We start from the raw sequence: 14,364 nt of genomic DNA, 5'->3' as shown, positions 1-14,364 counted from the left end.
GAACTGAAGGTTTAGAGGCTTATAAGCCACCATCTAGGTGCTGGGAATTAAAACCTTGTCCCCTATAAGAGCAGCCAGTGCTCTTCTCTTCAGCCCCAAGAATGAAATTTAAAATATTCTAGTATCTACATTAAGAGGTTAAAGTTGGAATTAATTTTTAACAAATATTTCACTTATAGCATAGTAAAAACTGTTTCAACACATACCCAGAGAAATATGAATGACATAATTTCATTTTTATAAAAATGTCTTTAAAAGTGATGCATTTTCCAGATGTGGTGGTACACGCTTTTAATCCCAGAGCTTGGTAGATGGAGGCCAGCCTGGTCTACATAATGCACTCCAGATCAGCCAAGGGCACACAGTGAGACATTGTCTCAAAAAACAAAAAACAAAATGAAAAAAAAAAATCCAAACGCCCCAAACCTGGTGTATACATTGCACTTGAAGCACACCTCAATTTTCTAACTACTTTTCAACTCTTAATAGTCACAAATGGCTCGTCGTCTCCTGTACTGGACAGTGCAGATCTAGAACAACTCAGTTGACTAGGTTCTTCCTGGAGACTAAGAAATGAAGAGAACTGGCTGACATCACGTCGTCTGCACATGGCAGCTGGAGGTCTTGCTCAGGCCTCACTGCCCGTTATAAAACAGCTCTACTGACAGTGCGTTTCTTTGCTGTCTCCAGCTTTTTAAATATTAAACTTTCTTCAGATAACAATCTCAAAATTGTTATGTTGTTGTTGTTATGTTGTTGTTTTGACATAGGGTTCTATTGTGGTAAATCTCCAACCCAATTATGCCTGGCAATGAAAACAAAAAACTCAGTTAATATGAATACATGCTGTGCGCCTAGATTGGGCAGATCTACGCTACACTACCATCTTCCACATCTATGAGACCCGTTAGAACTGGCGGTTTCTCCAGGCCGTGTGCTTCTGCTCTGCTCTTCTTCTTCTTCCTCCTCCTCTGCATCTGCTCCCTCTTCCATTTTCTCCTTCTTCTCTCCCTTCCCTCACCTTTTGCTCCACCTTCCCTTTTATCTGCCCAATCAGCTGCTCTTCTTTATTTTACAAATTAAGGTGGGAAGCAGGTTTACAGGAAATCACCTGAGTGCTGACTCATTCCTTGTTCGAAGACACTCCCAGGAGAATGGAATTAACATCAAATATAATTAGCTCCAGGGCTATCCACAACAGGGTTCCTCTGTGTAGTCCAGGCTGGCACTGAACTTGTAATTTTCATGCCTCTGCCTCCTCAGTGTTGGTACTCTGTATAGTTGTTATTAATTTTTTAAATTATGTGTGTGTGTGTATACCTTGGTGTATGTGTGGAGGACAATTTGCTAGAGTCAGTTCTCTTCTTACACCGTGTGGGTCCCAGAGATAGAACTCAGCTCTCCAAACTTGTTGGCAAGTGCTTATCCACTCAGCCCTTTCACCAGCCCAGAACTGTTATTTTTAAACCTCAGTTTTACAAAGCAATTATTCAGAAAACTTATCCGAAGTTACACCAGCTGTGTGACTTACCATGAAAGCATACTTTCAATTTTGTTTTTCAAACAAGCTGCCAAAATCTAGACATTTCAAGGGGACAATTTTAGAGTTGAGCCCTTTACGTCATATGACATAAACCTTCTCCTTTATTTATTTATTTATTTATTTATTTTTGAGACAGGGTTTCTCTGTGTAGCCCTGGCTGTCCTGGAACTCACTCTGTAGACCAGGCTGGCCTCGAACTCAGAAATCTGCCTGCCTCTGCCTCCCGAGTGCTGGGATTAAAGGCGTGCGCCACCATGCCCGGCTATTTTGAAGCTTTTAAAGTCACTAATCACAAATGTACCATGCTAAGTCTTAAACACATGCAATTGGAGCTAAGTACCTTTTATTTGATCACAGAACCACCACCAACCAGCACATTTGAATTCTTCATCTCTTCAGCAAGTTGCAGAAGGCACTAGCATTTCTGAAATGTGGCAAAACGACTTGAGACCATTGCTGATAGAACGATATCCCGGATCGCCTGGAAGCTATTCTGCTCGTCAGGTGAGAAAGAACAGAGTTCACACCTAAAGGTTTTAAACACTTTGCTTTCCCTTGAGGGATGAGATGGTGGCTTAAGTTCTGAGTCATGTATAACATTATCTCGTTACGCACTACCAGAGGTAACCAAGAAAGACATACACCTGAGAGTAAGTGTCTATTTTGTGTTGATTGCTACAAATTTACTGAAAATCAGTTTATGTTTATGTGTGACATCATTGCCTTGACTATAGCAGCAATAATTCAGGATACTAAGGCCCCGATCTTGGTCACTTCAAGGACACATTCCTAGCTTACTAACCATTTTTTTTTTTTGTGACCCCTAGAATCCAAACTTCAACAGCTTTTCACAGTGCTTGCTTAGCAGTTCCAGGGCAAGTGTGAGTCACTGAACTGTCAGCCTTTTTCCTCTTGAGGGAAATTGTTTTCTTGGCTGAGGCCAATGATTAGCTTCTGTCTACAGTTGAGCTTCTCAGACATCTACTTTGACCCACGGTAAAAACATGGTGGATTTTACAGACAAGGATGTTTAACAATGTATTTAGCTGCAATGAAAGTTTTTGGAAAACTGCTCATTGTTATTATCTGTAATTTATTTAGATATTGTAAGTTCTATTTTATTTCCAGGTTCATTGATTCTACCCCTGCTGTTTGGAGGACAGTGATGTAGAGGGAAGAATAAGCTATAAGCTGGGCTAGACTTTGAATTTCTTTGTCAGTCTGCCTGAGCAACACGAAATCTTACCTCTCAATGTCTGCTTTTTTTTTTTTTTTCAAACTAATCTCATTCAAGGGAGAGCTTGGGAAGGAATAGGACTGGCTTCTCAAAGCCTCTTCCTAAATATTCTACTTGCTCAACTTCCTAGACAAAAACGTTGGCAACTACTGCTGTGTCTAGAGAGACCTGCATGCTTGATCTATACAGCTCACAGCTCTTATTTTTCTACTGTGTAGCTCTGCCCCGAAAGTGTACCCTTTCTTGACAGATGTGTGTGTTGGCTTTTTTAGCCTCCTTCTTCCCATCTGAATAGCTCCTCAGATGAGGCTTGTTGTGGTGAGTTTAGCTAACTGCTCCGTGCTCCCGACAGGTCTCACATGTGCACCCACCTACGAGCTATCTGGATTTGCGAATGGAACACACATACACACACACACACACACACACACACACACACACACACACACTCACCCCAGTTAATTTTAAAAGCCTTGACTAGCTTAATGACTGAGCAGTTCTAATCCTTCCTTCCCACTGCTAGCAAACACTCCTCTCCTGTACTCCTGAGTTAACAACTTTTAAAGTCTATATTTCATCTCTGCTACCCCAACTCATTTGGGGAAGTGGGTCATGTGACCACTTTCCATTATTTTCATATGTCAGTGGGCCTTTGGGTCTGGTCTTCTTCCCCATCATGGTGATTTCTGCCCTTTCCTCTCTTCCAATTTCTAGTCTGGGCAAATCTAAATGTCTGTTTTCAGTCCATTTGCCCAGGCATTGGCTGTTGGCTCTTTATTGATTGATCAAAAACCAGTTGGGGACAAGGACCTTCAGTATTTGGACACACAGATTTCTGATTTGAGGGGCTAGGTTAATTCAAAGCATTAGAACCAATCCCCAACAAAGCTCTAACAAACTTGGTTATTTTAGCCTTCAGAAACATTGAGGAATGGTGATGAGGAGGAGAGGAAGGAAGAAGAGGAAGGGGAGGAGCAGGGAGGGGGAGGAGGAAAAGGGGAAGGATGATGGTGGTGGCCAACTTCCATCCTTTTCTAGCTCCCTTCCTTCTTTTCTTTCTTTTTATTCATATAAGTTTTTTGATAAACAGTATCACTCTACAATCCAGGCTGGCCTAGAACTTACCATGTAGCCCAAGGTAGCCTTAAACTTGAGGTACTCCTTCTGTTTGATTCTCTCAGGATGTAGGATTGCAGTTGTGAATTACCATGCCTGGATATCCATCCTGGACGGTCAACTTTCGGACAGCACATAATAGCACACTTAGTTTCCACAACAATGCTACATTCCTATCCCAATATACTTATTTAAAAAAGGTCCAAGGCTTAGTTATCTGAATTAATTTATTTGCAGTTATGTGTGTTATAGCAATTTGAACTCAGATCTACTTGATTTTCTAATCACTAGAGATTTGAGGGAAATTAGATCAAGGATAAATGAAGCTAATAGCTTCAGCTCTGCATCTTCCCATGGCACACTGGAGAGTGAGGTACACAACATGTATCTCACAGTTTTCCCAAGGCCCCATGTTCTAAGAATTTTCTTGAAAGTTCCAGAATGTTTGCTTCTCAAAGTCCTCAGCTCACCTGGAAACTATCCGGGTCTATGATACTTGATCCAACCTTTCCCATTTTCTCACTCTGTTGGCTCAGAAGGCTATTTACATGCAGATACACATATGCATACATGAGGCCCAAGTTCCTTATTCCTAAAAGGCCATAAACATAGTGAACATTGATGAAACTTTGTCTTCTATGGACATATAGCATAATCAGTATGCATAGGTATTGTTATGATTTAAAAGATATACATTCAGTGGCTGGCGAAGTGGCTCAACAGTCAAGAGAGCATATTGCTCTTGCAGAGGACCACAGTCTGGTTCCTAGCACCCATACTGAGTGGTTCACAACTGCTTGTAACTCTAGCTCTAGAGAAACTCAACACCTCTGGCCTCACAGGCACACACTCATACACAGACGCAAGCATACACAAAATAAAAAAAAATTTTAATGTTAGAAGATAAATATCCACATAATGACCAAGTCTACAATAGCATTGACCACTGTCTTGAAGGGGTAGAAGCAAAGGAGAAATGTATTGACAGTATTTTAGAATGTGTTAGGCCCTAGGCAGGACTGACTGTATGTGGCCTGACTGATGTGGTAGTAGATGATAACAGGATAATCATGTTAGAAATTTTATTTAACCCTGGCCCTTATGGGAGAGCTGGCCCTGCCCCTCCCCAACAACCCTTGGTTGTCTTCAGTTATGGCTTCTGGGGAGGGAGACAGGCAGAGAAAGACTCATCCTCCCCTGGGATGCTGGTCATTAGGAATCTGACCCTATCCTGGTGAGTATATGGCTAACACAAAATGGACGTGCTTTTTCCTCTTTTTGATGGGAGAACCGCTGAGGAGGGGGTTGGGCATGGGAAGGCTTGGAGGTGAGTGTTATCTGGGTGTGTGATGTGATATTTCCGAATAATCAATTAAAAAATAAATAATACAAAAGAAATTTTACCTAAGAGATTCAGTCTTCTTATTTTTAATAAGAAAATTGCTATCACTGATCTAGAATGATGTCCCTTAAGTTGTGGAAGAGAAAGGCTTCTTCATTTGAAAATGAAAAAGAGACAATAATTATGAGGGGACCATACTCAGGGTTTTACATCGATGTAAAACTCAAGTAGGATCACAGCCTTTCATTCAGAGCCAAATTTAAGCAGCCCCAATAACAAAAATTGTTCCCCTTAGGCCTCTTGGGAACTAGGTCAGGTGCTCTGTAGTTCACAGAGACACACAGTCATGACTTACAAAGACTCTCAGCTCTAGAATCCTGAGGACTTGACCCAAAGTCAATTTGTAGGTTGACTCTTGCAGTCACAGGAGAGACACATATCTCTATGAGTTCTTTTGGAGAGAAAGTATTTTTGGACAGATGTGTCTTAAAATTTACACTTATGACCCTTGATCAACAAGGCCCAAAGGGACTATTGAATTTAAATTTTAATCTAAAGAAATAACTTATTTATATATAAAAAAATAAATTGAAGACATTCAATTGTGGGCATTTCAGTGATTTCCAGTGTAGACATAGAAAGTAAACTGAGTCACAAGGATGGCAAATTTTCATGAGGGACAATCAAGATCCTTTTCTAGGAGAGACAAGCTGGAGGAATCAGGGATGCACAGAGTGTGGAAAGTCAAAACTGAATTTCTGTGAAAGGTAGGTAGGTATTGTTATTGCTGGTGGACAGTCACCAGTGGAGAACCCTGTGTGGAGTATGGTCAGCTTGGATCCCCAGAGCCTTGTGCAGGGGAAAGTCTAGAAAAGCGTTAACTGGGAAGAGTGGCAGGGCCAGGACCCTCACAACAGTGCATTTGCAGACTTAGTTGCACACACTGGATAGTCTCCTTCCCCAGAACAATCCTGATCTGCTGCTGACAGCACCATTTCTCAGATACTCAGAATTAGAATTTACGCATAACTCCATCACACCTAGGACCAAATACTAACGTTACCCCAGAATAGCTTCCTCTACTGCCTCACCCAGAATCAGAATGCCAAATGGTAGTCTCTCTAGCCTGACCCCTCATCACGCCTGGAGGGCCCAACCTTTGATCCCTCGGAGTCAAGCGTGAACCGCTGCTTAGACTTTAGAAATATTGTGATAAAAAGCAGTGGTTTGGGGAATCTCCTTCAGAGGCTTCTGGTGGAGACGTGGAGCCTAAATAAATCTGAAAGCTGAAGACACCACTGAGTATTAGTGTCCTATTTCATCCTGGTTACTAAGATAAATGAAAATATTTATTTTGTATACCAAAAGGTTACTTCAGAGACAGCTGTTTGGGGCTCTTGGTGATATCTTTCGTGGAAGTCCGTATGCATAGGAATGTTTGGAGTCATTGCCCAGGGTGGGGGAATTGAGTTGAGGAATGAGGTTCTGGGTGAAACTTCTGCACAATGCTAGCAGATAGCCTTCAACAGCTCCTTTAAAATCTCAGTGCATCTCCCTGGCTACCATCAGTGGTAAGAAGCCATTTTATGGAGCGGTTTGTCATCTGGACTCCAGATGTGCTGGAGTTAAACAAAGTCTAGGGATAACTCACTTTTTATCTTCTTTAGAAAACCTCGTCGTAGACGCACAGCGATCTCCCTCAATAGTGAAACAATGAACGATCTGTATCATGTGATTTTATGTGTCCTCATCACATTAACTCCCATTTTCTGCTACAGTCAATTCAAGTTCCCTGCGTTAGAATACTGTGAACAAAAGCACAGTATAGGACTTGTGGGGAATAACAAAATAAGGGAGCTATGAGAGCTGGTTGTGGAAAGGCTCTAAGCATTTCTTTTGATGAATAGAAAAAGACAGCATGTCTGTAGAGCAGCAGCTGAAAAGCAAGGTAAGGGATGCAGAGCGCTGTCTGGGTTAAAGTCTACCAGCCACACACACCAAAGGGATCTGTCTATTTGGCTTTCCCATGGTCGATGGTGTGCCGCAGAGCCTCCACCCACTCTCTGTAAGTTTCCCCTCTCCTTGGAAGCTTCCTGCTGGAATCTGTGCAAAGCTCTCTGGGCCTGTGTGTCATGTTACATCAGCAGGCTGTAGGCCACACAAGACTTGGCCAGAATAGAAAATCCTGTATTTCTTTGGGAGGAACAAAACCCTCCCATTTGTTTCCAGCCATTGTGAGTTATTTGTTCATTTATCTCAAGGTCCCTCCTGTCTAGATGTTAATGGTGGGACAAACTGTCAGTGATTCTAATGGCTCATTTGTGGTCTGAGGTTTAGGAATGTGTTTTAATAAGGCACCTTACAAAGATGGAAACAACACTGGAGGGAAACAAAGAAATGGAGTGAGAAACAAGTCCAAGGAAAAATAAGGACAGGAGAAAAAGAGCAGAGTGAGACAGCGGCAAGCTCATTCCAAACTTCTCAGGTCACACATTTTACATCCCTAAAGAAGACACTGTCAGTCTCTGTCATGGTGGGCCTTTCTTCCCGATTCCTGCTACTGTCCCCGTGCTGCCTAGAAGGTCCAAATTGTCCTTGAGGCAGTGCTGAGAGATTTCTCTGAGCTACAGATCTGGACCTACCTTGGATACAAAAAGAAAGCTGGGATGAGAGCTGCTTATTGATTCTTACTGTGGGTAGGGTCTGACCGTATACCCATCTATCCGTTGCTATGGGGACTTTCCCCACAGCCCTCAGCAGGTGGGTGCTCATATGTTCCCCCTAATACTCAGGAAGCATTTCAGGGCTCGGAGAGCGTTCTGTGCACTCGGCACGCGTGCACACACGCCCACAGCTGCCTTTGGGATTCTTTGAAAGCTTGGAGTGGAGGTTTATAGATCTGCTATGCTTACTTTCTCAAAGAGAGCACCCCGGCTTGTTACAAATGTTAGAAGTAGTCTTTACGGGCGCTGAGCTGAACTCGCTCCCTGAGCTGTAGATGTGCCCACGACAGATTGTTAAGTGGACAAAGCAAGGGTAGAGTATTAATTAAAGTAGGCTGCTTTCCCTGCAAAAGAACAACACTCCTCTTTCAAATATACGTGCTCGTATGCTGGTGAGGTTTGCGCAATCAAAGAGAAGTCTGTAAGAAAGATCCCCGTCAGGTTGCTAGTGTCGGTAAATATTGACAACTGAATGGGATGAATAAGTAGGCGAAAGGTTAGGAGCGAGGGAGACTAGTCTCTCCTTTCAATGAGAAACTGCTATTAACCAAAAATAACAACTAGTAGTAACGTTATGACTATCAGTAAACATGCAAGGCATGTCTGCCATTAATCCTAGTGCCTGGAATGAGGAGGAAGGAGGGTTACCATAAATTCTGTGCTAGCCTGGGGCCTGATCATATCACCATTTTTCAGTCCAGCCTGGCCTGAATGTTGTTCCAACAGCAGCAAAAGAAGGCATCACATTCGAGATGTAGAGACACAGCTAACCAATGAAAACCAGTTTTTTGTTTGTTTGTTTGTTTGTTTTTTGCTCAGCACATCATGCATCGAATTCAGAGACTTCAGGCTGAGTGGGTTGTGGAGGTTGACACCTTCCTGAGCAGGACTCCCTATGGCTATCGGTCCTTCTCAAATATCATCAGCACTCTTAATCCGGAAGCGAAACGACACCTGGTCCTCGCCTGCCACTACGACTCCAAATATTTTCCTCGATGGGACAGCAGAGTGTTTGTGGGAGCCACGGATTCAGCTGTGCCATGTGCAATGATGTTGGAACTTGCCCGTGCCTTAGACAAGAAACTCCATTCCTTGAAGGTATCTGCTCTCTTCTTGTTGACTCCTAGGGTAAAACAACAAACAAGCAAACAAACAAACAAAGACAGCGTCAACTCCATGAATTTGGGAATCCTTGGAGTGGGGAGGTCATTTGGAAATCAAAACTTTGGGGTGCACTTCAAAATAATTTGTTAAAAAATATGAAATGGTACATATGCAGCTAGAGTCAAGAGCTCCGGGGTACTGGTTAGTTCATAATGTTGTTGCACCTACAGGGTTGCGGATCTCTTTAGCTCCTTGGATACTTTCTCTAGCTCCTCCATTGGGGGCCCTGTGATCCATCCAATAGCTGACTATGAGCATCCACTTTTGTGTTTGCTAGGCCCCAGCATAGCCTCACAAGAGACAGTTATATCAGGGTCCTTTCAGCAAAATCTTGCTAGTGTATGCAATGGTGTCATCACTGGAAAGAGAGGCCTATTGGACACGCAAACTTTATATGCCCCAGTACAGGGGAACGCCAGGGCCAAAAAGTGGGAGTGGGTGGGGGAGGGTATGGGGGACTTTTGGGATAGCATTGGAAATGTAATTGAGGAAAATACGTAATAAGTATATATATAAAAAATATGAAATGGAAGAAGTATTATTTGGAAGAGCACATGATTTAAAGTCTCTACCATGGGCAATAATTCACAGCTAGATGAGGGCAGGTTCATTAATTGATGATATATATTCAGACCTGGTTATATATTAAATTGGGCAGAACTTTTTTTTTTTTTTTTGCAAATAATGAAATAAGAGGAAAGCTGGTGCTGGCATATGTGTGTGGATTATGTTTTCTATCAAGTCATGCTTATTTCTTGTTTACACAGCTGAGAAACATCATCATCTCCTGCTGGGAGAGAGGTGGGCTCTGGAGTTGGGGGGGTGCGTTATGGGAGATCTCCTGTGTGTGTGTGGGGGGGAATTCAGATATACCAAGATGAAAAGCAGAAGTGTGATATGGTTGTATCTGTGAATCAGGGCTTGTAGCAGAGCTTCTGTTATGCCTGCAGCTCAGAATGCGTTTGGGACTCTCAGGTTTGATTTCTGTCTCTGTGTTCTTAAGGGTGCACAGGGTAGGGTGGGGGTAAGTGGGAGAGAAATGCTAGCCTAGATGAGGACATTTTATTCTGATACTGCTCATAACCAAGTAAACATGACAAAGTGAATACAAAAACTTGGTTCATAGGCAACAAATGCCTCCCCACTAGCCGGGCCTTTAGTTTTTGATACAATGAGTGTAAAGAAATGAAGGGTTTATCTTGTAATGGAAGTAATAGAGATATGTGCTTCTGTTTTTGCTGGATATGCTGAATTTGAAGAAAGCAAGGATTGTTTATACCCCCTTAATATCCTTTTCACAGCTGTGTTGTTTTTCTGAGCCTTCTGGAATGGCTTTGTTTCAGGCCCTGCCCTGCTTTGAACTGGTAACCATTCCTGAGGGAATTCACAAGCCGGCATGCCCTTTTGGTGTTTTATACTTAACGTTCCTAACAGAAAGACATGGGATGAGCGAGGCGAGACTTAAAGACACATTTCTGCTTGTCACAAATAAATGTACTGCTCCAAATGAGACAGCACAGCCACAGAGTAAGAGGTGGAACCAGACTGCTTGGTACCAAAGCATTCTGCGCATGCCCAAGCAGAGAGAGGCCTTCTGACCAAGCCCAGCCAGAGACCTTTTGTCCATGTCCAAGGTAGAGACAATAAGAGGTAGTTTTCATTTCCTTCAGGCGTAAGGCCTCACGGATCTCACTGGAAAGTCAGCAGTCAGATGACACCTAAAGGTAGCGAAATGACTTACATTCATTCATTCAGTCCGTTCTCAGCATTAATTTACTTAGACCCTTGTGAATACTGATTCAAAGTCCCTTGTGGCAAGCTGCTCTTTTGTTTCTTTTTACAGCTGGCAGGAAAATAATCATGGTCTGCAACTTTTATTAATTTTAGCTTTATACCTGGACACCAGGAGGATCTTCGCGGCCTGGCAGTTTTAGTATTTTTCTTTTCAGTGATTGGGTTGAAGCCAAGGCCTCCTGCATGTAGGTAAATGTTGTATTGCTGTCTTACAACCCCAGTCATCCATATATATATATATATATATATATAGCAACATATATATATATATATATAGCAACATATATATATGGATATATATATATATGTTGGTTAGGCTGAGCCGGGCATGGTGGCGCATGCCTTTAATCCCAGCACTCGGGAGGCAGAGGCCGGACGTATTTCTGAGTTCGAGACCAGCCTGGTCTACAAAGTGAGTTCCAGGACAGCCAAGACTATACAGAGAAACCCTGTCTCAAAAAACAAAACAAAAACAAAGTTAGTTAGGCTGGCCTCTTGGTAGTCTAATAAAGCTTTGAACTTGCAATCTTCCTTTAGCCTTCTAAGTAGCTGGGATTACAGGAATGTGCCACCAAGATGGCTTTGAAGGTTTAGGTGATGATATTATAAAGACTCAGCTATTATGGAATCCAAAGTATCAAATTTCGTAATCTATTCGGGAGGCATTCAAGGCTAGCCTAATTTAGATTAGAGTTTCAAGCCAGCCAGGGATACAAAACAAAACAATCCACAAAGAGACAAACTGTTCAAATCCCTATTTTCTCTTTTATCTGGTACCACTCTAAAGCAACAGGGAAACTCTGTCTTTGAAGAAACTAGTGGATGTGTGTTAGTGGGAAACACAATATGGAGACAAGTGGATGTCACAGCAAAGTGGAGAGAAGTCATAAGTCTTGGTTAAATGGGAATCCTTCAGAAGGTACAGGATACTCTCCTGGCAATATCCTAAGGGGAGGTAGTTAGAGGATTGACACATTAGGAAGGCAGAAGTGAGGCGGGGTGTGTGTGTGTGTGTATACACAGATGTGTATAAGAAACGTATGGATGTATAGATTTTGAATCCATGCCAGGCAGGGAGGTGAGCATTCTGCTGGCTCTCAGGAAATTCTAAAAGAAATTAAACAGAGGGTATTTTGGACTTGGGAGGACAAGCTATAAAGAAGGGCGACGAGGAACCCTAGGGAGATCAAGGAGATTAGGTAAATATCATGTTGGACAGTGGGGTCTTCAGGCTTTCTTCCATTCCTAGCACCAGAAAGCCAATAGCAGACACTGGGCTGGAGAATCTGTCTCCAGAGAATGCAGATGCCACAGACAAGGATGCCAAGGGAGACATTTGGCAATCTTAAATGAGAACACTGAATAGACACCAGATTGCTCTAAAGTGACTACGTTAGAGCCGACCAATTTGTGTCTCCAGCGAACATTTTAGTACCTTGTTCTTCAGTACAAACAAATACCTGGCGTGGTCAGCTATTGGAGTATAGTTTCCATTGTGGAAGAAAAACTAATTATGCAAATTGAAACATGAAGTTGGAGGGGTAGGGTAGATACTGCCAGGGCAGCAGAAGATAGCTTGATGCTATTTAAAAATCCTTAGAGATGAGAGAACTTGTATTCATAAAATAAAGCAGTCTTCAATCACAGAGTAATCTCATCATAGCAAAGAGCTCTTGGAAATTTGAAATTAAAAGTACAATTTTCAAGAAAGACACTAAGAACACTGGACTCTGAAGTAGGTAACATATCCTTTTTAGAAAGAAATAAAAAACAAAATAAAATGATTTTTTTTCATGGGATCATTCCAGGTCATATAAAAAGCTGTAAGAATGAAAGTGGTGCTGGACTTAGTAGAAATCCTGGAAGCTAGAAAACAATGAGGTTGGGCCTGCAACATTGTGGCATGTGTTATATACATGCATGCTCAGATGTTAGTTTGCCAACTGATGTGTTGGTCTGGAGATCAGATGTGAGAACACACACACACACACACACACACACACACACACTATTCAGAATAGGTATCCAAGGATAGATGCCAGCAGAGATGAGAAAAAAATTAGGGATCAAGCCCTAGTGCTCTTTGATATTAAGAGGGAGGAGACATGAAGGAATCTGAATTTTCTTCTTCCATTCCCTCTCACAGCGAGTATTTCACACTCTTCCTCTCCCTAACCTGCAGTTCCTTACCTTGCCCATCCTCACTCCCAAGGAATAGCCTTGACTTCTTCTTGCCAGTCTCATTAGCTGCTAAGCTACACATGCATTGAATTCCATCTCCTGAATGAGGGAGGCAGAACGTGTTGTTCTAGGAGGCAAATGGAAGGGTTTTACCCAGGACAGAGCATCGGTTATGCTGGATGCTGTCAGCAAGTCAGGGATGATAGAGACTGAGAGGTGACCTTTGGATTTATTGATGTGTAGGTCATAGGTGTGCTTGACACCTATGTTTCAGTAGATGGAGGAGATGAAGCCTGAAGGATAGGCATAAGAACAGACCTCCTAGAAAGCCTGGGGGAAGTTAAGATAGGCGTTCCAGCGATGTACCTAAAATTGACAAAACTGGTAGACTAGGTGTTGTTAATATATATATTACTATAGTTTACATAACTGTTATAACTATGTTCAATGTATATCTAAGAGAAAAGGCCTTTTTATTGGACAAAAAGGGTGAGATGTTGTGGATTTGATTTAATGCTCACATTATGGGTTCCCAAATTACACAGGAATTTGAATGTCTACGGCCAATGGCTGGGCCGGGAGACAGAGGCGGGACTTTGAGGTTCCCTGGGCAAGGAACTTGAGGGAGGAAGAGAATCACCACTGTTGAGGATGGAGAAGGTCCCCACTTGAGAAGTGTAAGACAGAAAGACAGAGACACTGCCAACATGTAAGAGTCAGAGATCATGGCCCAGGAGGACTACAGGCCTGGGTCCATGGCAGCCAGGACAGAATATAACATAGGTTTTAGCAAGTGGTAATTCAGGAATATTGGAGGGGAGAGTGTGTTAGCTGTGGGGAGGTTTGGAAGTGCCAGCATTGAGCTGTTTAAGACATATTAAAATAAAAGGTTGTTGTGGTGTGTGTGTGTGTCTTTCATTTGCAATTCCACAACATTAGGGTGGTAGGGAGAAGTGTGTGCACACCCGCTGGGGAGTTTAGAGAGAATTAATTTATTACCACTTCAGGAGGACATGATTTATTTGGTAGAGCAATGGCCTTGCATGGTTCAGGCTTCTGGTTCAACACCGAGAATTTTCAAAAATGGAACTGAAGAATAAGACTGAGGAACACTGCATGTATAAAATCCTTCCAGTGAGTTAACAAAGATAGCAAACCCATAGAACTATCGCGCAGTAACAGAACACCTGATGTGGAAAAAATGGCGTTTGCCAAAGCAATGCCCTTGAGCAGACAAGAGGAGATGGAATTTAGTGCATATGTG

General features: G+C 42.4%; 1 protein-coding gene across 1 annotated transcript in view; it reads left to right on the top strand.

The window, feature by feature from the left end:
* The window catches only part of Qpct (glutaminyl-peptide cyclotransferase), a 45,506-nt gene that overhangs the window by 9,773 nt on the left and 21,369 nt on the right, over positions 1-14,364 (top strand). Inside the window, exons 2-3 of the mRNA XM_021149278.2 lie at positions 1,901-2,047; positions 8,781-9,059. Coding sequence (XP_021004937.1) covers positions 1,901-2,047; positions 8,781-9,059 — 426 coding nt within the window. The remainder of the gene's footprint in view (positions 1-1,900; positions 2,048-8,780; positions 9,060-14,364) is intronic.

This window comes from Mus caroli, unplaced genomic scaffold (assembly GCF_978045245.1).
Source record: "Mus caroli unplaced genomic scaffold, Mus_caroli_1 scaffold_18, whole genome shotgun sequence".
Lineage (NCBI taxonomy): Eukaryota > Metazoa > Chordata > Mammalia > Rodentia > Muridae > Mus > Mus caroli.
Note: the sequence above shows the minus strand (reverse complement) of the source record. Positions and strands in the feature narration are given on the sequence as shown.